The 26904-nt window shown below is 47.6% G+C and overlaps 1 protein-coding gene across 1 annotated transcript in view; it reads right to left on the bottom strand.

Moving 5' to 3' along the window:
- The window catches only part of LOC129324587 (maestro heat-like repeat-containing protein family member 2B), a 90475-nt gene that overhangs the window by 44680 nt on the left and 18891 nt on the right, over positions 1–26904 (bottom strand). The window contains exons 9-21 of the mRNA XM_054971913.1: positions 26277–26415; positions 25308–25348; positions 23581–23713; positions 23098–23111; positions 17999–18034; positions 16512–16619; positions 15640–15759; positions 13843–13968; positions 11244–11396; positions 8743–8769; positions 7554–7676; positions 6322–6401; positions 1885–2014 (exon numbers count right to left, since the gene is read on the bottom strand). Coding sequence (XP_054827888.1) covers positions 1885–2014; positions 6322–6401; positions 7554–7676; positions 8743–8769; positions 11244–11396; positions 13843–13968; positions 15640–15759; positions 16512–16619; positions 17999–18034; positions 23098–23111; positions 23581–23713; positions 25308–25348; positions 26277–26415 — 1230 coding nt within the window. The remainder of the gene's footprint in view (positions 1–1884; positions 2015–6321; positions 6402–7553; positions 7677–8742; positions 8770–11243; positions 11397–13842; positions 13969–15639; positions 15760–16511; positions 16620–17998; positions 18035–23097; positions 23112–23580; positions 23714–25307; positions 25349–26276; positions 26416–26904) is intronic.

The raw sequence follows: 26904 nt of genomic DNA, 5'->3' as shown, positions 1-26904 counted from the left end.
TGTCTTAAATATGTGCTCCTATGAGCTACCTGTGTGCCTCATGTGGTCTAATGTCAGCCCTAGAATTGCTTATGTTCCGTTTCAGCATTTCTTCAACTCTGTATTGGATTCTTACTCATGCTCTGTTTTTGTGGACTTGCATTTATTTACCCTATGGCATTGTTTATAGAAATGTCCTTGATACTGACTGTACTAATCTCACACTGTGTAATCTGCCTTGAGTCTCAGTGAGAAAGGCGGACTATAAATGACATAAACAACAACAACAGCAACATCCCATGGTTGCTGTCATGGCCCAGTCTGAGGGTGGGGTCTCCTCAGGAGGAGAGGAACCTCATGTAGCCAGCCAGGACTCCTCAGGAGAAGAGGAGCCCTGTGTAGCCAGCCCTAGCCCTGATTCAGCAGAAGCTGGCAATCAGGAGCAGCAGCTGCTGGCTGATCAGAGCTTACAGCCAGCAGCTGAGACACCAGCACCCTCTAGCTCCTACACCACAGGGGAAGCTCAGCCAGGGACTTCTACAGGTACAGCACAGCCAAGAGCCTCCACCCCCCCAGGTTCACCCACGCCCAAGGCAGCGCCAGAGACTGGAACTGCAGGAGAGACGGCGCAGTGCTCGCCTCTTGAGCCAACGCCAGCTGCTGGAGGGTGACGATGAGTAGTGGCAGGATAGAGCCCCAGCAGCTGGCTGAAAACCACGCCTGGCTATAAGAGCCAGTTTGGAGGAACTGCTGGGTGTGGAAGTAATGTATCAATTACCTGTAACCACTTCCTGGTACCTTGCATCTCACTCTTGCCTGCACCTTGCCTTGATACCCTCATGCTCTGACCTATGGACTGGACTTGGCTTGGCCTTTGGATCCTGGACACACCCCTGGTGTTTACCTTGTGCTCTGACTGTGGACTGGACCTGGCTTGTGACTCTTGGACACTCCTTGGCTTCGTGTTAGTACCTGGGCTACCAGCTTGGGCGGGCCCAGCCCATGACAGTTGCATTTAATTCCTTTTTAAAGTCAGAAAACAGTTGAGGGGTCTGCCGTATTACTCTAGTTTTTCCGCGAGTCCACGGTCTCTCTGGCTTTGTCAGAACAGCGGACAGTTTACCCTCCCCTCTCGCGACATCCTGTTTTTCAATCCCAGTTCCTTCCCCTGACTCACAGCCCTGTCTGGGTAACTTATGCGGCAACTCATCTCCGGCCAGGGCCTGTGTTATTATTTCTGTCTCATAGACAATGCCAGAAAAATGTTGTTCTTGCCCTCGAGGATATAGGTAAAAAGATGACACATTCTGCCGGCAGCTATGAATGTTTTAAGATAGCAGTGAGACATTCCAGAGATCAGCAGAGAGAGATAGGATTAGTCAGCCAGAGACGGAGCACAAGGTCAGGCATGAAAAGATGAGTTATCGATGTAAACACGAGAACTAAAAATATATCCCTGAATAAAAGATTCCATGCAGAGCCCATCAGAAGTGTCTGGTATCATCAGACCAAAAGTCTGCCTAGTTGATCCCCAGGTGTCTGAAGAAGAATCTCTGACTCGTAATGTGTAGTTCCACCAAAGAAGAATGAAAGAAGGAAGTTCTCTGAGAATCATTCTATTCATCAAACGGATAACATCAGAGCAGAGTGTCTTCTTCTTTCTCTATCTCTATATTAAGCCCCCTCTGTAACCTGAGACCAGGAACAAGGGATAGCATACAAGTCCTTCCCTTCTTACAAAAATCTTGTTGGGCTTTAAGGTGTTGCTGGACTCACATCCCACTGTTTTACTGCAGACCAACATGGCTACCCATCAAAACTAGTTCAGCCTCTTTCCCACTGGACATATGATTCTGGGAAGTCTGCAAGCAAGTCAGAAAAGAAGGCCCTGAAGATGCCACATACCTCTACGTAGGCAGAGTCCTTTCCCATCTCCCCTTTCAGCTGTTCCAGGGGAGGGAGAGGGAACAAACTTTTGATGCTTTGATCAACGAGGTCCCGATTTTCCTCCAGAGTCAAAAATGGCTTCAGTTTGCTGGCAGGAAAGAGATGGATTGAGGGACCACATTTTAGATTCATCAGGGTTAGTTCTGGGCACTTCGTCTCTCCATCAAGATACACCTATTCGTATAGTGCCAACTCTTGTACCTACGCAAAGTACCACCTGCAGCCAGGTCTGCTGTGCCCCTGACAGCACCCGCGTTGGTCATGGTGAGCAACCAGGAGCTGATGAGCATTTCCTTCTGACTCAATGGTGGCTGGATGTGAGTAGAGTCCCTGTGGTGGATTGGCACCCTCTTTGTTGTCCTGTCCCAAGTAGTGGCTTGGGTGGATTGTGACTCGGAGCGGAAATACATATTGCAAAATATCAAAGGATGCTCAAGTGCAGGATTTGATGTGTGGTCCTCAATTCACATGCAAGCTGTTCTTGCTTGGTGCATGTGCATGCCGCTTTCATGCGAGTCCCCTTTGTGTGACTGCATCTGCAAGTGAGTCTGGAGGTCAAAGCGCCAATTCAGCTCTGTTTTTGCTGTGAGAACAAGTACTGTAGGCTCCTTTGACTTGCCAATTTGCATTTCTTGAAGGTGTGAGAAAGTGTCAAGATCTGCATTTCAATGAATGGAAGTGGGTGGTAGGGGAAACGGACACTTTTAGCAGTTGTGGAGGAACTGATATCAAATGTGTGAACGTACTCATGCAGAGCAAATTAAAGTGGGACTGTGCAAGAGAGTATATGAGAAGTTGGAAGGGAGGACGTGAAATTAGGCTCACTTGAGCATCCCTTGGTACTTCGTAACATATATTTCCACCCTCACTATCAACTTAAAGAGAAAACTAGCTCAGATTTCATGTGGGTGATGTGAACTGTTTGCTTAACAGCCCAACTTTGAAACTGTACACCAAACTTCTTCAAGGACGGTACTGGTTGAATTGCTCTTTCCTCCTTGGTTGCTAAGCTCTTTCATCAACCTTACAGTTACTCTTCCTCTATCAGGTAAAGGTTGTAGTAACATCCAAGGAAATGTAGAAGAAAGCAGACTGCCCTACCACCAAGACTGATTGCTTCTATCTGGGGCTGGCTTTTCTTTTCTTTTTAAATAATAATTTGTATTAAAAAGAAATTTTCAAGTGAATAAAAAGACAACGCAAAAAAAGAGCAAAAAGAAAGAAAAAAAATTAGGAATAATTACCAATTTTCACTGTGAAAAGATAAATAAATATTACATATTAGATCCTATCTCCAAATTTACCCTTACCATCAACATTATACCTTAACTCTAAATTAATCCTAACTTAATCCTAAACGATTGCATCTCCTTCCCCTCTAAAACATTTTTCTCCACATTTTCAAACGCATGAACTATCAGTTCTTTTCTATCTGTTTCCTTCAAAAAGTCTATAAGGAGCTTCCAGGTAGCAATATATTTATCCCCAGGGCCGGCGCGCCAATAGAGGCCAGGTAGGTGGTGGCCTCAGGCGTGAGGGCCCTGGAGAGGCGCCAGAGGGGGTGACAGGGGCAGAGGTGCATGCCACGGAGCTGGCATGGCTGGCCCACAGCTGCTGCTGCCAGTCAGCCCCATGCCGCTGCCGCTGCCGCCACCACACGCCCCCAGCCGGGCACAGCAGCCACAAGCCGCTGCTGGGGCAGCGTGCGGAGCGCGGAGCAGCCTCTGCCCGCTACCCCAGCCATCTGCCGGCAAATGCCCCGGCTTGCGCTGCATGGTGATATCATTGCGAGATGACGTCATCGTGCAGTCTGTGGCACACGCGGGCTGTGCGCGGCGTGGGGGGGGAGTTTGCCGCAGGCGCCAGAGACCCTGGCGCTGGCAGTGTTTATCCCTAACCAGAGATGTAAGTTTAGTCATCTCAGCATACTCCATCATCTTCTCCAGCCATTCCTCAGTTGTAGGTAATATTATAGCTTTCCATTTCTGAGCATGTAACAGTCTCGCTGCTGTTGTTGTATACAAAAAAAGTATACCACAAGTGACTTCAAACTGTTTGTCCATTAGTCACAACAAAAAAGCCTCCGGTTTCATTTGTATATTAGTCTTTAGAATCTTCTGGATAATTGGATGTACTTCTGTTTTAAATTTTTGGGCTGGGGCTGGCTTTTCTAAAGTTATTCAGCAGGCTTAGGAAGCAGAAATTGGCCTGCAAATGATGTTCACTAAAGGAACAGTCCATTTTGGGCTCTTTGGTTTTTTTGTGCTAGGGGATGATAAGGATATGAGTTTGAAGAACAGAGAGATTTACATCCCTCCCCAAGGTGGCAGACCATCTGCTTGGCATGCAGAAGGTCCCAAGTTCAATTCCCCCACATCAGGGTTTTCAACTTCCAGGCAGCAACTGGAGATCTCCCAGAATTACAACGGATCCCCAGGCCATAGAGATCAGTTCCTCTGGAGAAAACGGCTGCTTTGTAAGGTGGACTCTATGGCATTATGCCTGGCTGAGGCTCCTTCCCTCTGCAAACCCTGCCCTCTTCAGGCCCAACCTCCAAAATCTCCAGAAATATCATAACCTGAAGCTGACAACTCCAGGTAGCAGGTGACGCAAAAGTTTTCTCCCGGAGACCCTGGAGAGCCTCGGACAATCTGAATAGACAATATTGACCTTGGATTCAGTGTAAATCAACAATATGTTCATATGTACCTATTCAGGGAAACAGGGGCAGAGTAGGTAGGGCCTTTCACAACTGGGGTGCCACCACTGAGAATGCCCTGTCTTTGGCTGATACACTCCCTCTGTAGTTGGGGCACAAAAAGCTCAGCTTAGGATAGTTTCAAGTATCTGAAGAAGAGAGCTTAGGCTCTCTCCTGAAAATCGTGCTGGTTTCTAAGGTGCCACTGGACTCAAAAGCTTAACTAGCAGGCTTTGGAGTACCATTTTCTACATTGTGTAGCATATCAGGTCTAATATTTTATGCTTCGTTTCTGACTTCTGACATTCTAGTCCTATTATATTCTTTATTGGAAGTTTCATTTTATTTATTGCATCGACTCACACTATGTAATCTGCCTTAGTCTTAGAGTGGAACTGCGTGAGATGCATGGGCGCTTGTTGTGTCCTGCAAGGTTCATTGGGAATTGTAGTCTTTTTTTAAAAAGCTGCTCCATGTGATTCTCAACCAGGGACAACCACAACTGGAGGGATTCTCTCTCTCTCTCTCTCTCTTCCTCCCTCCCTCTCTCAAAAAACTTCTGAGAGCTCATGGGAACGACATAACAGGAGGCAGGGAAAAAAATGAGTTTTTTTGTGCACAAGAGAGAATCTCAGTCCCTCCCATTATTTATCCCCAGCTGAGAATTGTATCGCAGATTTTCTCTCTCTCTCTCTTGACTTTTTTCCTGCCTCCTATTACAACCCCCTACCTCCAAGCTACTGGAGGAAAGCCAAGCTAAAGGGATTTGTGAAAGAGATAATTTCTCCAGTCGAGTGGCTATTCTAATCCACTCAGCTCAATTTTGCTTCAGGAGTTCAAAGAGAGGGGGGATGGGGAAAAGCTGAGAGAGAGAGAGAAAATCTGAGATGCGATTTCCTGCCAGGAGAAGAACAATGGGAGGGACTGGGATTCTCTCTTGCATGCAAAAAAACTCGGCATTTTTCCTGCCTCCTGTTACATTCCTCCCCCACCAGCTCCTGGAGGGGTTTTTTTTTTGAGAGAGGGAGGGAGGGAGGGAGGGAGGGAGAGAGATGGAGAGAGAGAGAGAGAGAGAGAGAGAGAGAGTCCCTCCAGTTGCGATTCTTCCTGGCTGAGAATTGCATTGTGAGACAGGTTTTTTTTAAGACTACTCCTCCCAGGTAAGCTTGTGAGACCCAACACGCGAAGAACACGTGTCTGGTGTCTCGTGTAGTTTAGCCCTCAATGAGAAAGTCGGGCTATAAAGTAAACAAATAAAAATATCATAGCTGTGACATTTCCTGTCAGGAAGCCCCCTCATGCCTTCATGAGCCAAGGTCTACAGATAGACTTCTTTGGTGGAAAGCCTAGGTGCTGAATGTATTTTTTAAAATGTATCTTCCATCTTTCTCCCCAATAGGGACCCAAAGCAGCTTACATTGTCTTCCTCTCCTCCATTTTATCCTCACAGGCCTGTGAGGTAGGTCAGTCCGAATGCGTGTATTGGCCTAAGGTCCCCCAGTGAGATTCCATGGCAGAGTGGGGATTCAAACCTGAATCTCCTAGATCCTAGTCCAACACTCTAACCACTACACCACACTGTCTCTCTCCATGAAATCTCTGAAGATTTCATGAAGTCAAATGCACTATAGGTGGTTGCTGCCATGCAGACATTACCGCAGGACCAGGAGTGGCAACTGGGTCAGAAAGAAGCTTACCTCAGGCACCCAAGGGTGATGATGGCCATCGGGCGAATTGGAGTAGCTAGCGAATCTAAGGGCTCCTCTCTGATGAAAGCCTGAAACAGAGAGCAGAGGTTTGAGGAAGGGAAGCATAAAGGAATAGAGTTGTTAAGAGAAATTCTCTTATTTCCTCTTTACCCTGTTTCTCCCTGAATCCAACAACTCATTTCTTTTTCTCTTTTTAGGAATTTGGAGTCAATTTCTAATCAATTCCCTTTTTTATCAAAAAGGAATTCGAAGAGAGGAGGGGCAGGCAGGGAGGTTTTGCAAAATCTCAGAAATTTACTCTGTAGATGCTCAGAGGCAGACAATATCTTCCCAAGCTTTCCTATCTTCCTGCTAGAGCACCACCCTAGGGTGTACAACTTAAAACAACAATAAGTGCTGATGTCTATCATGCTCTTGATTTCTTTTCAAAGAGAAATGAATGAGAAATCCTGCTCTTAAAAGAGAAAGAGGAGAATAAGAGGAATCAATGGCTATATCTAAAAAAGGGACTTTTGGAAAAAGAAATTCCTCGCCGCATAAAAACTCTACAAAAGAATGAAAGACTCACTGATGAGAGAACATAAAGATTTGCACTTAACCCACGAAACAGTTGTGGGGTTTAAACTATCTAAAAGAACACGATGGGCATAATTTATTTATTGTATTTTCATCCCACATGTCCTCCCAGGAGCACAGGGCAGCATACAGAGTTCAACTCTCCTCCATATTATCCTCACAACAGCCCTGTGAGGGAGGTTAGACGGAGAGGGAATCATGTGTCCAAGATCACTGGGCAAGCTTTCATGTTGGAGTGGGGATCTGAACTCAAAAACAGTCCAACACACCAGCCTTTGCACCACACTGGCTGCATCACCATGGCTATAAAACGGGCGGTCAACCCCAGGATAGAGTTGCCAGCTCCAGTCTGGGAAATTCCTGGAGATTTGAGGGGTTGAACCTGGGGAGGGCAGGGTTTGGGGAGGGGAAGGATCTCAGCAGGGTATTATGCCACCCTCCAAATCGGCCAGTTTCTCCAGGGGAACGGGTCCTTCTCACCTGGAGATCAATGGTAATTCCAACAGATCTGCAAACTGTGCCTGGAAGCATCATATTTTAAGACATAAAATGCTATGCACTTACGATGCTCAGGAAAAATGAGTTGTTTTGCAGATCTGCAGGAGAGGCTAGCTGTGCCCAGAACCCCGGGGCTATTGACTCACCAGCATGACTCCTACGAGTTCCTTTTTGCACGTAAACTGCATGTCCCGGTAGTCCTGTGTCTCATGGATGGCGTGGCTGATGTCTATCATGCTCTGGAGGAAGGCCAGCTTGAGATTGATGTCCTGCATTTCCGAAAGAACCCTTTTACAAGAAGAATCCAATGTTATCTGAGCTAATGTATGTTGCGCCCACCTTCCATTTTCCAAGATAACATGAAGGGGGGGGGGGCTTTCAGGGGAAGACTGGAAGGAGGGTTGCTTAACCCCTCCCAAAACTGAGTTCTCAACTTGAAATCTGCCCTCTTGGGCTGTTTTTTTCTGGAGATCTCCCGGAATTATATTATATTATATTATATTATATTATATTATATTATATTATATTATATTATATTATATTATATTATATTATATTATATTATATTATATTATATTATATTATATTATATTATATTATATTATATTATATTATATTTATACCCCGCCCTCCCCACACATGGGCTCAGGGCAGCTAACAACATTCAAAGATACATTATAATCGCAAAAACACAAAATCAATGATCTCCAGACAACATAGATTGGTTGGATCTCCAGACAACATAGATCGGTCCTCCTGGAGAAAATGGCAGCATTAGACAGCGGATTTTATGACATTATACCCTGCTGAGGCCCCTCCTCTTCCCCCCAGACCCTGACCTCTCCAAGCCCCCCCCCCCAAACCTCCAGGAATTTCCCAACCCAGAGCTGGCAACCCTAGCTCCCTTCCAGTTACAGAAACTAATTTGTAAAAAAAAACCCCTGAAAAGTACCATGGGAGGGGGTGTGATGTGCTCAGAAAAATCAGTGCACCGAAGAAGGATTAAGCTGCTACTACTGGGTGATGCAACAAGACTACAAATCCCAAGGGGCAGTGCGATGCCATGCAAGTGTGAGGCGCCACCAGCATGCAGGCACCAACAGGACACATTAGGAGAGAACTCTCGGAAAATGGGTGAGCTTTTTCTGAATGGTCACAAAGCAGGCTGATTCTAGAGGCAAGTCAAAGGAAGCAGAGTGGACTTCAGGAGTCTCAGCTGCCTTGTTTATCTCCAGACTCAGCTCAAAAGGAGCAACATGTAGCAAAACCCCTGAGGTGGCCAAGGTGGCATATTATTTACATGTAAATAATGCAGATGAAGTGTTCATCACTGACCTTGTTTGCGATGCTGACACCAAGCACCTGAAAGATGAAATGCAAACCCCGGTTGGCATTTTAGAAATCACCTTACAGTGTTCATATCGTGAAGCAAAAAACCATTTCTTCATATAAAATTTCTATTCTATGTACCACCCCATCATGGATTCCCCAGGACAACTAAGTACATGTGTGCCCTATTTTTTAAATAACAACAGCAGCAACAACAACAAATTTAATTTTAAGCCCTCCAAAAATTTGGTCTGAGCTGCATCACACTGCAACGCTATTTGCTGTCCATGAAAAGGACCCCTTGCTTTTGGCAAGCATTGGGGATCCCTCTGAACAGTGGGGAATGTTTGGGCACAGGACCGGAGCCTTGGGTGGTGGCTGTGTTGTTGTTCTTGGCCTTGTGAATGATGCAGGACGCTGTTGTATACTGACACACTGGGCTGTGACGGTTTAACACTAAAGTTCTGTCCCAAGGAACCTGCAATCTTGTTTCCCCCCAGTTTCTTTCTGCCTGCCTTGACCCCCTTCTCATTTAATAAATCTATATATAAAGACAAGTGTCCTGACTGACTCATCAATGCTCTACAAACATGAAATTTGGGGAGAACATTCCTTTCGTGGTGTAAACACCCACTAAGACGGGATTTTAAGGAATTCACCCCCTAAGGATTTAAAAAGGGGTAAAGTGTGTTTTCCCAAAGAGATACAGAGCCGAAACAGACATGACGAGTTACCTCAATTCAACCTGGGTTTCCTTGCCTCATGGTTTGATGGGAAGTGTAGGCGTCCTTGCAGGTGAATCGCTGCATTTCTCCTTCCCCTGCTTGCATGGCCTGGAGCTACATAGCCACACATGCTCTGCCTCCCCCCCCCCGTCGCACTGAGCATCACTTCATCTCCCCCCCCTCCCTCGTCTGGCCCAGTCCCTGCAGTTCTGGGCCGTGCGGCTTCTGGTGGGGGCCAAGTGAGTGAGGGGGAGATGCAGCATGCTCCAGGAGCCTTTCCTCCCGCTCTCCCAGTGCAGCCCGGTGTCGCTCTGTGGGGGCTGGGCCAGGCGAGGGGGGGAGATGAAGTGACGCTCAGTGCGACGGGGGGAGGCAACTCCACCCCCCTCGCCTGGCCCAGCCCCCACAGAGCGACACCGGGCTGCACTGGGAGAGCAGGAGGAAAGGCTCCCGGAGCATACTGCATCTCCCCCTCACTCGCCCGGCCCCCACCAGAAGCCGTGCAGCCCAGAACTGCGGGGACTGGGCCAGATGAGAGAGGGGGGGAGATGAAGTGACGCTCAGTGCGATGGGGGCGGGAGGCAGAGCACGTGCGGCTATGTAGCTCTGGGCCACGCAAGCAGGGGAAGGAGAAATGCAGCGATGCACCTGCAAGGATGCCTACACTTCTCGTCAAACCTTTAGGCAAGGAAACCCAGGTTGAACTGAGGTAACTTGTTACGTCTGTTTTGGGTCACAGTTTCCCTGTGTGGCTGGTAGGCTGCTGCCTGCTTGCACCCCCACCCTCCACTGCCAGCTTGGCCACGCTTCCCTGACTGGGCCAGCCTTTCAAGGTCATTTGCATATGCAGGCTGATTGGGGCCCACAATATTCCATACTTCACCCCCCCCCAGACAGTTGGAACACAGAGGTCATTTGCATATGCAGCCTGATTGGTCCTCAGCTCCACATTTTAAACTGTCTGCAGTTGCTATTGGGAGTCATTGAATGTGCCCTGAGGTAAAATGTACTTTCCAGTCTTCCCCTCAAAGTTCACTCAAGTTGCCAATCTCCCTGTGGGGTCTGGCTTTCTTGTGTGTGTGGCTGGCAGGCTTCTGCCTGCTTGCACTCCACTCTCTGTGTGGAACTCTGTGTTCTGAGGTAAAAATCAGGTCAAGGAAACTACAGACAGTTGAAGGAAGGCGGTAACTGGATTTAAAGTAGTTATATATTGTAGCAAAGTATGGGTATCAAGCTAGTATCTAATATGGTTGCTCCTTCTAGCCCATCTTTTAAATGAATCTTATCTGCACAGGTAGGTCTCCTGGAGATCACAAGTACAGAATCAGTCCAGGAAACATTTCTGAAGTTCCCACACTAAGCAGACAGGACAACGGGTAATACAACACTCAAGGCCAGTCTAAACAATATCAAAAGGAAAGATTCTCTGCAGCTGCCAGCTAGGCTGGGAGACTGAGAAAGCGAAAGTGGTTATTGCAAGTTAAGGAATGTACTTATCAGTTACTACATAAGACCAGGTACAACACCAAGGCATCTCTGGATCATACACTTAATATTGGCATGGACGAATGGGTACATTCAAACATGACACTTGCGAGGGTCCCTAGTGGGCTAACAAAATGCGCTGCAGTAGTCAAGCCTAGAGATGACCAATGCCTAGTTAATGATGGAAAGGAGCTTGCAGAAAGAAAACGGAAAACCGTTCTCCGAATTACCGAGCTCCATTGGGATGGGGGTCAACACTCTCCCGGCCAAGCACACTTGGCCTTTAAAGACTCTCACCTGACCACTCTGGTGGTAATGTTGCAGAACTCTCTTAATGATGTTGGTTTCCACCTGGGAGAGGAAGAGCTCCTTGGGGGCACAGAGAGCCACTCGGCCATACGTGAGCATCAGCGTTTGGTGGACATGGCCTCTCCGACCTTGATAGTAGTCCTGTACAACAGAAAGAGAGTAGGAAGGTATGGCTGCTTCTAGTTGGGCTGGTAGCTAATAGCTGCCCCTACTTGGACGCCCGGACAGCAGCACTGGTTTCTAATCTTTTTCTGATCGGTAGAACAAAGAGCACCAATTCACTGGCGGGGATGAGTGGGTTTTCCGTTGCATTCCTTTCTTTCCCAGGAAGCTCACTCTGTGTCGAGTGCTTCACTCCTCCTTAATTCCATGTGGACAATGACCATGGCCGATTCCAGACAGCCCTCCCCATCCCGAAACGTCGCGCGTCGTTGCGCGGAAAACGCAAAATATCATGTTTTCTCGCGGGAGTTTTGCGCAATGTCGCGCAAAACTCGCGCAAGAAAACGTGGTATTTCGCGTTTTCCACACGACGATGCGCGACGTTTCGGGATGGGGAGGGCCATCTGGAATCGGCCCATGTCTCAAATTAATTCTGATTGATTGATTGCAAGCAGGCTAAGGGGGCTTACAATATTATACACATCAACGTATCATAAATAGAAAAGAGCAAGAGTCCAGTAGCTCCTATAAGACTAACAAAATTTGTGGTAGGGTATGAGCTTTCATAAGCCAAAGCTCATTTCTTTAGATACAGCTAGAATGTGAGTCCATCTGTCCTTATATCTTGGAGATGGACTCACACTCTAGCTGTATCTGAAGAAGTGAGCTGTGACTCACGAAAGCTCCTACCCTACCACAAATTCTGTTAGTCTTAGAGATGCTCCTGGACTCTCGCTCTTTTCCACTGCTACAGACAGACTAACATGGCCATCCATCTTGATAAATACATAAAAGAGCAATAAAGTACTATAAAATACAATAAAACACGAGTCCACAAAAGAACCCCAAAGTGCAGCTTCCAAGAACAGACGATTACGGTTCACAGGTTACTGTGGGGCAGATCCGGCAGATCTAATCAGAGCAGCTGAAGTGGAGCAGACCCGGCAAGAGGCCAGCAGGATAATTCCCTGGCTTCTCAACCACAGCCATTCTGGACGTGTTGCATGTACAGTTTACCCCATCTTTCATGTCCTTCAATTAATGTGTCTGGTCCCCCTCTATGTTACCGATGCACACAAATCTTGGTGCAGCCCCATGTCAAATTGCATAAAGATTCTTTTTGCATAAAGATTCTTTTTGCGTGACAGTTTGCTAATGTGTGCATTCATATCTGACTTATCTTGATATATGCAAGACGATCCTGGATGTGCCCTTAAAGGGGCTTAAAAATAACACATTCGCGGGACGCCTGGCAAATTTATTGTGGAATAAATATTCAGGAGCCAAGGCCCGTTTTACAACTGTATGAAGTATTACAGTCAGTTGTCAGAGAGATTTATACCCCAAATGACAAGTTTTAGATGGGTGAGGGCAAGGGAGCCTTGAGAAAGAGAAGTCAAAAGGTCTGATTTCCTGGGACAAAATGAGTGACACCGCAGAGCACAATGGGCTTGTGCACAATGTAACCCTGTTTAGGATTGCACTGTTTTTTTAAAAAGGAAGAACTGTTGCTGTCTCCATTTGGTAAACTAGATAATCTGAGGAAGAAACCTGCTTAATGTAAGCTGATTTGTGTGTTTCCAACGGAACAAATGAGGTAGACATCTTCTAAAAGACAATCAATAAAATCCATCTTGGCAAACATCTACACTGAAAAGGTACGGAAAATCTTGACACAATCTTCACAGCAAACGTACACGCACATACCTCACATCTGCCAATTTCAAATTAAGTCTGGTGGTAGGAGAAGCTGGTCCTTAAATTTAACCTAAGAAGATGGTGTCGAGTAGTGGTTACCTATTCCCACCTCATGGAATGTTTTTGGAGGGGGTTGAGCTATATGGGTTGCTGCCTAAATGAACTGTTTGTATTGCATTTTATGCTTTTAATGCCGTTTTTATTGTAAGTTATTTATGTTGTAATCTGCTCTGAGCTCAGTTGTGGGAAGAGCAGATAATAAATCCGACCACAACATTGAACTGGAGGAGTTAGCCGTGTTAGTCTGTAGTCGCAAAATAGTATAAAGAGTCCAGTAGCACCTTTAAGACTAACCAACTTTATTGTAGCATAAGCTTTTGAGAATCACAGCTCTCTTCATCAGATGCATCTGACGAAGAGAGCTGTGGTTCTCAAAAGCTTATGCTACAATAAAGTTGGTTAGTCTTAAAGGTGCTACTGGACTCTTTACTAACACTGAACTGGGAGAGCATGGTTCAAACCTCCACTTATTGGATGACCTCGGACCAACCAACCACACACACACACACACGCATGCACGCACACGCACACACACACAGATTGAGACTCACCTACCTTACAAAATTGTTGTGAGGATAAAATAAAGGAGAGCCACAGATGTTGCCCTGCGCGTCTTGTGCTACATAGATCAGATGTGCCTATGAAATGGTAAATTCCGCTCCTTTACCTTATAGTGGCTGATGATTTCAGACACCTTCGTTTTCTTTCCCCCTCTGTCTCCAAACTTGTGCAGTGTGCTTAACGTGAGGTCAAAATGGCCCATGGCAGAAAAGGAAAGGACGTGGATGACCTTCTGCAAAGTCAGAAAAAAAATGTGTTGGATTTGCCAGTTCTCGGAGGCGCACAGAAATCCCATGGATAGAAACCAACCTGCCATCAAAATGTCAAAGCTTTGGATTCCTGATCAGGCTGTCTGTGGGTGAAGCCTTGAAGAACAGTGTTCTCCAGTCAGTCAGGAAGATGGACTTTGGATTGAAATGGTGGAAACGGCAGCAGAGGACTTGGGAATGGCAGGTGGGCTTAAGGGTTGCATGAAGGTTCTGGAGTGGAGGATTTAGGGGTGAGAGGCAAAGCGGGAGCTGGAGGGATTGCAAGTTTGCTCCCTTCATGGAGGAGCAAAAACTTGAAAATTAAGTCCAGGAGCCACTTAAAAAATGCACATCTTTCTCTGGGGTTGTGGCATCTGGTTGCCAATTGCCTGAAGGCCTAATTACCTCCGATGCTGAAAATCCCATTCAGAAAAGTGGAACATGAAGGAAAAGAAACATTCATGCAAAAGAAGCACACATAGAAAACCGTTTCCCACCGCGAGGCAGAAGATAAAATATTGGATTGTAAGGGAGGATTTGAGTTTGATTAACACTTCAGGAGACTTTGGGCCTAATCTACCTCCTAAAGTTGAGGTGAGGATGAACTAGGATGTCTCCATGGTATTTTTGCGGCCCTGGGCCTTGGGGAGGAAACGGAGGTAGGATTCACGAGACAACAAATATTTTGTGCTAGAAAACAGAGCATGCTCCAAGCTGCTCACTTTAAGAAGTGAAGAACTGTTACGCTGTCCCCCTCACTGATAAGAAAGAGTAGAGAAAGCATTGTTTTCTTTATATCTAGCCTAGGATGGCGAGAGATGTAGATGACATCTCCTGTGCCCACAGAGGCAAGATGGAGAAGAAGAGACAGAGAGAGGAAGTATGGAGCAAAAAGGAAGAAAATCAGGTTTCAGAGGGGAACTGAGTCAGATAAACAGAGAGGGTCTGTTTATCCTTCCTTTCTACTATCCTGGAGCTATTTTTGTAGATTGTTTTTCTCAGGGACTTCCTTCTTGCTCTACACCTTCCTCTCTTTGTCTCTTCTTCTCTGTCTTGTCGCCATGGGCTCAAGAGGACTAGAGATGGGCATGAACTGGAAAAATGCACGAACCATGAACTTTCACAAAGCTGCCCCTGGTTTGTGAACCGGTTCGTTTGGTTAATGAAAACGGCACATCCAGGTCAGAAAATCATCACTTCCGGGTCAGCAGAAGGTCTGCAGGAAGTCCGTCCCCTGTTGCCTAGGAAACTGATTGATCGGCACCAGGCTGTCTGCAGTGATGAACCAAAAAAACGAACCAAACAAACCAGCCTAAAGTTTGTGGCGGTTCATCAGACATGGGCTCTGATGAACTGCTGGTTCACGAACCACAAACCGGCCTGGTTCGTCACAAATTTTGGTTCGTGCCCATCTCTACTCAGGACATGCCATCCTGCATCCTTCAGCATCCTAGACTGGATATACAGAACAAGATGTTTTCTCTACTCTTTTCTATTCTCAGAGGGGTTCCTTTAATAAACGGGTTCATATTTCTTTCCTAAAGCTTAAACCAGGCGCTGTGTGCGAGTTTGGTCCTTTCCGTGAATGTCCTCTGCAATGCAGAGGCTCCCACACGCTTTTAGCACACTTGTGATACAACTCTGCTAACACTCGCCTCTCTCTCAGACGCTTCCAGATAATTGGCATTCTCTATGATATGCTGAATCTGACTTTTAACGAAGGGCACATCCTCACAGCTCGTTAGTGACGTCCCCAATGATTTATAAAGGAAACTCTGGAAGAAAAGGAACAACAGATGATATCAACCTTGGGATCCTCTGTAGAAAAAAACTTGATTTTTTTGCAGGGGGCGGGGTTAAGATGGGATTTTTTTTGGTTATAATTTTTATTTTATTCATAGAATTAAAAGCCCAATTAAAAAGGCAGAAAGCAAAAATAAAAGGAAAAGATAATTTAAAAAGCTTACAAGAAGAAAAGGAGAAAACAGAACTTAAAATATAAAAGAAAACAATCATACATATTTCATTTTCATTCTTCTCTACACTTATCTTTTTAACAAACATCATCCTTAAAATTTAATCTCTCCAAAATTTTCTTTTCCACTACCGCCCCCCTTCTATTTATTTTTTCCCAAATTTGTCTACTAAAAAATTCCACGGGGAGGGCAGAATACAAATGTGAAATAAAATAAATAAATAAATAAGTCATCAAATCATTTTTCCTTGTTTCACGCAGAAAGCCAATAAGGGGATTCCAGTTAGCCAAAAACTCTCTGATCAGAGCTGTAAGTTTAGCCATCTCCACTAACTCCGTCATTTTCATAAAGATTGGATTTTTTTGTTGGATCGTGATCTTGAGACCCGAATTTAAATCCCTGAGATTGAGCGCATGGATGATCTTGGGTCAGTCATTCCCTTTCTCTTAGCCTAACCTACTTCACAGGGTTGTTGTGTGGAAAAAAATATTGGAAGGGAGCAATGTATATTAAGCTTGGTCACCCGCCAGGGCTTTGGGAGAGACACAGACCTTTTCAGACGACTGATCGATATAGCTGGACATCTGACTTTCAAATTCACGGCTCAAATTCCGGCTCCAGTTGCTGTCAGCAATGGTCTCTAGGGATCTTCTCAGGAACTAGGGGCAAAAGAAGAACTAGAACAACATGGTGGGAGCTTGCCTTCTCTGCCCCTGCCCGGCCTTATACTTTCCTACTTGTTTTCTGCACAAAGTGGATAGATGTTCAAAGTTTCACAAAAAAGGACTGAATGTGTCCAACTAACACTGAAAATGTCACACACAAGTAAGAGAAAGACAGCTTGCAAAACCGCTGAGACGGTTGTTCACACATCACAGACCTGGGTCCATCATTACAAAGAGGCATACGGGTAAATTGGGGATGGCCTGGCCATTCAAGAGTCCACAGCACAGTGATAAAGCGTCTCCTTTGCATACAGAAGGGCATGAACTCAAGAAACTGTCTTATACTGAATTGGGCCATTGGGCCATCAAGGTCAATATTGTCTAATCAGACCAGGGTGCCCGCTGGTGGTGGGCGATCTGCCTGCCAATCTGCCAGCAATTGGCAGGAGGTAGCAAGCCCTCTGGAGATCGCTCGCCATAAACAGGCACCCTGGGAACGTGTGACACACACACTCTTGGGAGGTTAGATGATGGCTGATTCTGCACACGTTGGATAATGCACTTTCAATGCACTTTATCAATTGTTTGAGGTGGATTTTTTGTCCCGCACACGAAAAAATCCATTCCAAATGATCTATAAAGAGGATTGGAAGTGCATTATCCGGCGTGTGCGGAATCACTCATAGTCACTTCTGGGAAGTGACGTCATTGTGCTGGCCATGGTTCTGCTCCCACACTTCACTGGGACACATTTTGGCCCCAAACTGGCCAGAATTAGCCCCATGCAAAGAACAGGAGCACATCTGCGGCTGGCGTGACAACATCACTTCCTGGAAGTGTCATCATTGTGCATGTGAAGATTGACACACCAGAGGCACAAGGTAAGTGCTAGGTCCTCTACCTCCTGCTGGAAGGTTGTAGGAACCTGACACCCCTTTCCTCGTACTGCTCAGTCTCCAGACCCCTGATCATCCTCGTCGCTCTCCTCTGCACCCTCTCAATTTTGCCCACATCCTTTTTGAAGTGAGGCCTCCAGAACTGCACACAATACTCCAAGTGCGGCCTGACCAAGGCAGCATAGAGAGGGGCTGTGACCTCCTCCAGTCCCAGAGCCCCAGACTGTGGTGTCAGTCTGCGCACTGCTTCCTTTACTATGGCCGGGCAATTCTTGGAAACGAGAAACCAACCCCCTATCCCCAGCCAGGGTGCTGCCATATGCTGCGATGTGAGTTTTGGTGGGTGCCCAACCATGCCTACCCTTGATGCCAAGCCTGCCTCAGTGGCTGCCACACGGGCCCCGCACAATCCCTGCCTAACCTTGCTACAGGTTTGGCCTGCCAAAGGCATTTCTCCCAGGGAAAGCTGTTCCTTACCTGCAGCAGTTTCTGCTCCCATTCCTGACCGCTGGCCTCCAAGGCTCCTGCGGGAAAGAGGCCAAATAGTCCCGTCAATGCTGTTGGCACCGAGTGTGAGTCTGGCACGCGACATCCACTTGGCATCTCCCCACCCATCCCCATGTCTCCATTCCAATCCCTCAACCGTCCACTGAACAGTCAAACTTGATCCCATTGTCCGTGCCATCACCATCACCATATTGTGTATAAAATAATGGGCAGGGCTGATGCGCCCATTGAGGCCGGGCCGGCAGCCACCACGAGTGCTAAGGCACTGGAGGGGGTGGCAGAGGGGGCGCCGGTGGTGGGGGCACACGCCATGGAGCTCAATTGCTCCGTGCTGCTGCGCTCAGCCAGGAGAGCATGCTGGTGGCGGCAGCGTGGGGCAACTGAGCGGGCAGCCTCCCAGCTGCTCTGTGCTGCCACTGCAGCCACCGCTGCCGCCACCACCAGCACACAGCTGTGGGCTAGGTGCGGCAGGTGGCCGGGGCAGCACGTGGAGCAACTGAGCCGGATGCACGTGCGCCGCCCCGGCCGCCTGCCGCAGCTGGCTCGCAGCTGCTGCGCCTGGTCAGGAGTGCATGCTGGCAGCAGCAATGTCGGGCAGCTGAGTGAGCAGCCTCCCAGGCCTCCCACTCAGTTGCTCTGTGCTGCTGCCACCACCGCTGCTGCCGCCAGCACACAGCTGTGGGCCAGGCGCAGCAGGCGGCCGAGGCGGCATAGGGCAAGTGAACGGGAGGTCTGGGAGACCACTCCTGTACCATCCCCGCCCCACGTGATGACATCACATGCAGTGACATCATCACGTAGTCTGGGCACGTGTGCGCAAAGTGCACGTGCACACCAACACCCCTGAAGCTGCCTCAGGCGCCAGAAATGCTGGCGCCGGCCCTGATAATGGGGTGATGTACCAAAAACAGGGCCACAGGGAAAAGCCTGTTTGCAGGTTTACAATTGATAATAGTGGTGGAAAGTGCCATCAAGGCACCCCAGGACCTCACCCAGACTTCAGCTGAATAACAATTCTGCACAGAGAACTGGTCTGAGGGACTGCCGAATCAATGCTCCTGAAATACTGCTAACCGTTTTGAGGGCCAAGGGCCATTAAGAGTAACAGAGCCGGAGAGGGGACCACATTTAGGTCTCTGTCTCCTTTTACAGTTTTCAAGGTGGATGCTAGCTCGTCCTCTTTCCAGAGAAGTTCTCCAAAGCTGGCAGAGACCAAGGTTCGGTTCTGAGGCCAAACATGTTTTCCCCCTCCTCTGATCTAAAAAGACAACATTAAGAGGAAGAGGGTGAACTACATACATAGAAGGAAGAGAAAACATCTCTCAGTTTATTCTCTGCCATGCATGTACTTGTTCTCAAATAATAATGGCGCTTGTGTAGCCTGCCTGGAAGTTTCCACTGATGTAAAATGCAGCAGCAAGTTTGCTCGCTAGGAGGGAGCCCAGATTAAAATCTCCCATCTGTTATAAAGCTCGCGCTCTCCCTCCCTCTGCCTTTATGCATATGCTTTTGGCTGTTTGTTGTCTTTTCTGCTTTGGAGAATTTCAGCACATTCCTTGGTTTTATTATGTTTTTTTCCAGACGTTCTTTATGTACTTTAGTGCTTTCACTGATACAGAACCTGCCCGCAGATACTACAGAGATAATAAATGGTAGCAAACAGAGCTGCACATCACAGTATCCAAAGCACTACACCACGTTAGGGTTGCCAACGCTAGCTTGGGGAATTCCTCAAGATTGGGGGATGGTCCCTGGGGAGGGTGGAATTTGAGGGAAAAGAGGGATTCAACAGGGATGTGATGCCGTAGAATTCGCCCTCCAAAGCTGCCATTTCCTCCGGGGGACCTGACCTCTGCAGTCTGAAAATCAGTTGCCGTTCTGGGAGATCTCCAGGCTCCCCCTAGAGGTTGGCAACCCTACTACAGGCATGACCATTTGTAATGGAACCGGCTGGATCCCAGTGGCCTCACTTAAGTATATGGTGGTGCCGGAGAGTGCCATCACCAATGTTCCCTCTAAGCTGTGCAGGGCTGAAAGCAAAAAATCTACTTCATGAGCTGAAACAATAACATGCATTAAAGTTGTGAGCGCCCCCCCCCTTTTAATGTATTTCAGTCAACAAATATACAAACAATCCTGAGGTTGTCGAAGGCTTTCACGGCCGGAGAACGATGGTTGTTGTGGGTTTTCCGGGCTGTGAGAGACACTGGCGAAACGTCAGGAACTACAATGCCAAGACCACGGCAATACAGCCCGGAAAACCCACAACAACAATCCTGAGGTTACTTCCCTCTCACACCTTGTTCTTTCTCTAGGTGCCCCTTTCTCAAGATTTCATTGCCTTCTCATACCGGCATTTTCCCTTTCTTGGAAGTCTTTAAAGAGCTCCTGAAAAATATATCTCCTGTTCTGGGAAGTTGAGGCCTAACCTTTCCCTTTTCTTTGCACTCTTGTGGGTTTTTTTAGCACATAAGCCTGAATATAAAGGCCATGCTTCATTATTGCTTTTTCTGGATCTATCTGTACATTTGACATAGTAGACCGTGCCATCCTACTGAGGCATGTGGAGGCAGAAGTGGGTATCAAGACTAGTTTAAATTGTTGCTCATGGAATGAACTTAAGCCAGTGTCAGAGACCAGCTATCTGCAGAATGGAAATTATCTTGTGGGTTCCACAGGGTGCAATATTATCCCCCGTGTTATTCAACCTCTATGTAAAGCTTTTGGGAGAACTCATTCATAGCTATGGACCTGGATGCCATCAATATGCAGATGATACTCAAATCTATATCTTGCTATCCAAATCACCACACAATGTGGTAGAAATCTTGGGTCACTGTCTGACAGCTTTGGTCAAATGGATGAAAGCAAACAAACTGAAATTGAATCCAGAAAAGGCAAAAATGATGCTAACTGAGAAGGCAGAGACCTTGAAGGACATTATACTCCCCACTTTTGGTGGAATTTATCTGACCATTGCATAGAGCTCAGAACTCAGGCAATGGTTATTGCTTCAATCAGCTTAAGAATTTAGGAGTGAGCTAACTAGGTCCTTAAAAGTTCAGCTGAGATAAGATTTATAATGATTGTCAAAGTCATTTTTCTTTCCTTCATACAGAATTTCTGTTAATTTGTGTGCCAACATTCAAATTGCTTTCCGCTGCTCTATGCTAGCCAGAACTCTCCAGGAGTCTTGTGTTCAGTTCTGGCTGTGACACACTGCAAGAGTTGAGCAAATTGGCGCTGGGACAGAGAGATCGTGCGAGTGTCTGCTCAGCTCTGCAGCCTCCTCCTGCACCCAGTGCCAGGATGGGGAAATCGCATGGTTGCCCGCCCCAGTCGCCGCGGCGGCCTCCTCCTGCACCCGGCGCCGGGAAGGGAAGACCACGCGGTTGCCCGCCCCACTTGCTGCAGCGGCCTCCTCCTGCACCCGGCGCCAGGAACAGAAGATCACGCAGGCGCCCACCCCCTAATCCACCTATTGCTGCATCCACTGCGGCTGTGAACATCTTCGCCTCCTCCAGCTCCTGGCGCCAGAGAGGCTGTTGGGTGGGACCGGAGGAGGGGCAGCTCGGCCAGCCACCCAACATTGCCTCCTTCTCTGGATCCCAGCACCAGGGCTGAGAGGCTGCTCGGTGGACATGGAGGAAATTCTTTGGCAGCAGGGCTGGAGCTACACCAAGCCCTCCAGGTGGGCCTGCTGTGCGCTGAGCTTCTCAGCTGTGCGCTGAGCGGTAAAAATTCGTGCGCAATTGCGCACGAGCGCACGTTAGCGGGAACGCTGGCCATCACCCCGGTGGGGTTTCCAAGGCAAGAGACCAACAGAGGTGGTTTGCCACTGCCTGTCTCTGCAAGGTCTTCTTTGTGGGTCTCCCATCCAATTACTAACCAAGGCCGACCCTGCTTAGCTTTGGAGATCTAACAAGATCAGGCTTGCCTGAGCTATCCAGGCAGGGCCGGTGCCCAGGTTTATGGCACCTAAGGCCGGGGGCAGTTTCAGGTCTGTTGCTGCACATGCACGCACCTGGACTGCATAATGATGTCACTGCGTGTGATGTCATCACGCAGTATGCCGGTGCGAGCCAGCCCCATTGGTTCAGTGGTTGGTTGGGATGGCGCGTGGGTGGCCTCCTAGCCCTCCCGCTCGGTTGTCCCGCACTGCCCCGGCCGCCTGCCATGCCTGGCCCACAGCTGTGTACTGAGGGCGGCGCGGGGTGGCTGGGCAGGAGGACTGGGAGGCTGCCTGCTCAGACTGTTCTGCACTACCTCTGCTGGTGCACACTCCTGGCCAGACGAGGTGGGTGGCTGGGGAGGCACGAGTGCGTCCTTCCAGCCCTCCTGCTCCGTTGCTCCATGCGCCACCCTGGCCACCTGCTGCGCCTTGCCTACGGCTGCTGTGCCTGGCCAAGGGTGCATGTTGGCAGCGGCAGCAATGAGGGGCAGGAGGGCTGGGAGGCTGCAGCAGCTGCGGGCCAGGCGCGGCAGGTGGCTGGGGCGGCGTGCATGCGGCTTCCCATCCCTTCCGCTCAGTACTGCTGCCGCCAGCTCTGCAGCGCATGCCCCCGCCCCTGGCACCCTCAGCTGGACCTGCCTCAATGGATGCACCGGCCCTGTGTCCAGGTCAGGGGAAGTATATGGTAGAGGCCATCAAGCCTCTATCTTCTGGGCCCCTTGAGTCAGAAACTTGATGCCAGGTGACTTCTAGCCAGCCGTTACCCCCAGGCCACCTGCCAAAAACGACCCTCTCCTACCGTAGCACTCTTGGGACAGGAACTTGGAAATAAATGTGCTGAGAAAGAGAGGGTTGCCTTTCGTGGGTCCCCCGTGGGAAACAATGAACCCAGTAAGACCAATGCAGAAAATCCTCAATTACTGCTTTAAAATGTGCACCCACCTCACGGGGTGTTTTGTTGTGGTGATAACAATGACATACTTTGTAAACTGCTCTGAGTGGGTGTTAAGACATCCTAAAGGGCGGTATATAAATCGAATGTTGTTGTTGTTGTTGTTGGTGGTGGTGGTGGTGATTATTCAAAGTGCTCATATAGTGAATTTAATATACAGTATACTCCAAATGCATCAACTTTCAAATACAACAGATAAATATATACAGAACATATGCGCAGCCGTCCACTGGAAGACTTACGATCCGGTCGTTTGGAGTAAGTTTACAAGCACAGCGGAGTAGCACAGGGATATCTGACGAAGAGAGCTGTGGTTCTCGAAAGCTTATGCTCCAATAAAGTTGGTCAGTCTTAAAAGTGCTACTGGACTCTTTATTATTGGGTATTGTGTGCCGTCCTATTTGATATTCAAGTTTATTCATATTTATTTTGTATTTTCTATTTATTCTGTACTGGTCTTCCTGGGCTCATTGTATCCCACAGGGGGCCATCGGTCCATTTCGGTTGTGAGCATACACCCGTGGTAGCCTCTGGCAGTACTTTTTCGTGGGTTCATGGCTGATGGACGATTCCGTCCTGGGATTTCCTGATTCCGAGTGCAGTCTGGTTGGAGCACCACAACACCAGTTCTGAGTAATTCCGTCTTACCTGGGATGGATTCCCAAAGGAAGGGAATTTGCATCCCCCACAGCTTGTTGAGTGCGGCGTGGATGTTGCAGCGCATTGTGTGCAAGAGTTGCAGAGCCCTCCTTCCTCTCTGGTTGGGGTTGGAGGCCAGGACCTGTTGGCAGGAGAAGCAGCACAAGGAAGGGCTCTAGAGTCAGGATTCGCACACACTGCCTTCTGTCTGTGACCTCCAAGAATCCAGCTGACTTATCCTGGCAGAACAGCAAGAGGCTTGAAGAAGGCAGAATACACTGTCCAGAGAAGACCACAGCAGATCTCCATGAGGTGCAGATGGACCTCTTGTCCATGCATCTGCCTGGTCAAAGGAATCCTTATGACACCCTTGTAAGGTAGGCTATAAGCAGGAAAAGTGGAAAACCACCCAGGAAGTGAGAAAATATATCTATATATTAAGGCATGAGGTCAGTCAGTAATATCATATAACCGGTGTGCTCAATAAATATGCAATTATACAAAAAGTGCATTCATATATTCATAATACATCCGGAAATCCAAAGTCTCTTATCTCAGTCCAATCCAAACAAGGGACTCTATTCCAGTCGTTTTTAGAAACAAGGCAGATGCTCCAGGTATAGATTATACTTTTTGTATAATTGCATATTTATTGAGCACACCGGTTACATGACATTACTGATTGACCTCATGCCTTAATATATAGATATATTTTCTCACTTCCTGGGTGGTTTTCCACTTTTCCTGCTTATGGTCTAGACCCGGATTTGCCTTGTTTCATTGCATATCCTGTAAGGTAGGCTAGCATGATAATGTCCATATTGTGTGTGTGTGTGTGGCGGGGGGGGGGAATGACAGAGAGGGAGCAGTATGCCTAAGACCGCTACAGAGTTGCTGCAGAGGTGAGATTTGAACTCTTGGCACCCCAGATCGCATCTCCTTCTCCACTCTGCCCATCAGCTTCTCCTTAAAAGATAAATCAACTAAGATTTCTTTATCTGGTTGATTCGTTTTATACGAGTCTTGACTTTTCGTAAATCATTTTCCGCGTGCTATTGTTCTTAACTGTTACGGTCATGACCGAAATTTTTTGTAGAATGATATCATTGAACTGAGAAGGCAGATGACTGCTGTGGAAAGTAAGCTTGCATATGAGTAGCCCTTTACAGACGTGATGCCCGCAAGTACCGGGGTGGGGGGGGGCTGGAAACCATATGTATTATAAGCACAGTGGTGGTGGAGGGTGCTGTCAAGTTGTAGCTGTCTTATGGTGGCCCCTGCTGGGGTTTTCAAGGCAGCTGTGGAATTTTGCGCAAAGCTCCGGGAATGACAGCATCTTCCTGGTGCGATTTCCCATCATAACTCCGGTTCTCAAGCAAAATGGTGCCAGGAAGATGCTGTCATTCTGGGAGCTTTGCACGATGTTTTGCAGTCGGTAAGACGTGTGAAAATAGCCATAATTATGCTGCAATTATTCAGGCCACGTGATGACTGTGCGTATTGGGAGATGTATACTTACAATATGTGTGGTCAGTCTCCGGGCATGTGCAGACAGCATGGCTAAAAAGGGCTTAGAAGAACTCTGAACATGTGAATGTGTGTGTAATGTGCTGTCAAGTCGCCTCTGACCTATGGCGACCTTATGAATGAAAGACCTCCCAAATGTCCTATCATTAACAGAAACTTGTGAATACATCTCTGTGTTTAAAAGTATCTTTTTCCTAAGTGTTTCTCACCAGAAGCCTTGCAAACAGTCCTTGGGCACTTGGGAGTTTCACTGCAAAGAGATAGTAAAGAAATAGTCACTGCTAGCTTTGTGGAACAGGGCGTTCTTCTACCCAGTACCTCTGGGCCCTCCCTCAGCCCTTTTCCTGCCAGATCCTGTTCTGACATGCTTTGTAAAACCTTCCTCCGAGGACCTCAGGATGGCACTTGTTCTTTCTTCTTCATTTAACCTTACAACAACCCTGCAAGGTAAACAGGCTTGACAGGGCTCCCGCTATTGTGGGAGGCCTCTCACAAGCAAGCTCTGTTGCCGGCCACTGCCCAGAGTGGCAGTGGAAGAAAATTAAAATAAAAAACGTGAAACTGGCAACATCACCATGTCACTTCTGGGTACAACCCGGAAGTGAAAAAAGGTAGCTTTGGGGCAAATCAGTTATGCTAATGACACACTTCCGGTGATGGCAAGGGGTGTGGCATATGCTAATGAGTTCCTCCAGCTCTTTTTCTACGAAATGACCCCTGATTAGCGCTAAAGGTATATAAGGTTCTCTAATGTAACTGGTCTTCACACATATGAGCCTAAAAGAGGTAATACGTGTCTGGGCTTTATTTGAAACACAATAAAACCCATATTTTCTTGTATCACTGTGTTTGGTGTCTTGAAATAGATTGGGTAAGTGGTAATAGGAGAACTTATAATTGGCAGCAGAGTACTATTTTAAAAATTCCCCTACCAATAACCAGGCTGCTACTTTATGAATCAACTGAAGTTTCTGAACCATTGTTTCAGCTTCTGGCCATTAGTAATATGGGAAGTAAGTAATGTTGTCTCCAGAGCCCAGGCTGAACCCAGCAAGATCGGTGCTGTGCTCCTGGAGCCCCAAAGGGCTCCTCTTGGACCTGGCCAGTTGTCCGCAGGAGAAAGCAACAGGTGTACTTTGCTGACGCCACAAAATACCTCGAACCAGCCCTGAACAAACCTCCTTTGCAAGACCCAAGGAAAAGAGCTGAATCTCCCTGCTGAAGGACTGCCAGTTCTTTCAGACATCTGCAGAGGGGCCTCAAAGCAGGACTGTATGGAGCTGGTACCACAAAATGCAGCAGCTTTGGCCAAAGAATCTGCAAAGAGGAGGGAGTTATAAGCTGGTTCTTACCTTAGCCAGTTTGGTGTAGTGGTTAAGAGGGGCAAAACTCAAATCTGGAGAGCCGGGTTTGATTCCCCACTCCTCCACTTGAAGCCAGCTGGGTGACCTTGGGTCAGTCACAGCTCTCTGGAGCTCTCTCAGCCCCACCCACTTCACAGGGTGATTGCTGTGAGGGTAATAATTTGTAAAACGCTCTGAGTGGGTGTTAAGTTGTCCTGAAGGGTGGTATATAAATCGAATGTTGTTGTTGTTGTTGTTGTTGTTGTTATTTGAATTATCCAAAACACAATCAACAATAAGCAGAGGTCACATGTTATTATTGATTGGCCTTGCTAAGCTGATATAAGTTTCCACTGGAGACTTAAGTATCAACCAGATATTGGCGTAATCTGTACGCTGTTCCAAGTAGCACCGTCTTTTGCAGTTCTATAGGTGTTATGTCAGAAAGCTGCAGTTTTTCCAT

The sequence above is a fragment of the Eublepharis macularius genome, chromosome 2 (genome assembly GCF_028583425.1).
Source record: "Eublepharis macularius isolate TG4126 chromosome 2, MPM_Emac_v1.0, whole genome shotgun sequence".
In the NCBI taxonomy this organism is placed as follows: Eukaryota; Metazoa; Chordata; class Lepidosauria; order Squamata; family Eublepharidae; genus Eublepharis; species Eublepharis macularius.
Note: the sequence above shows the minus strand (reverse complement) of the source record. Positions and strands in the feature narration are given on the sequence as shown.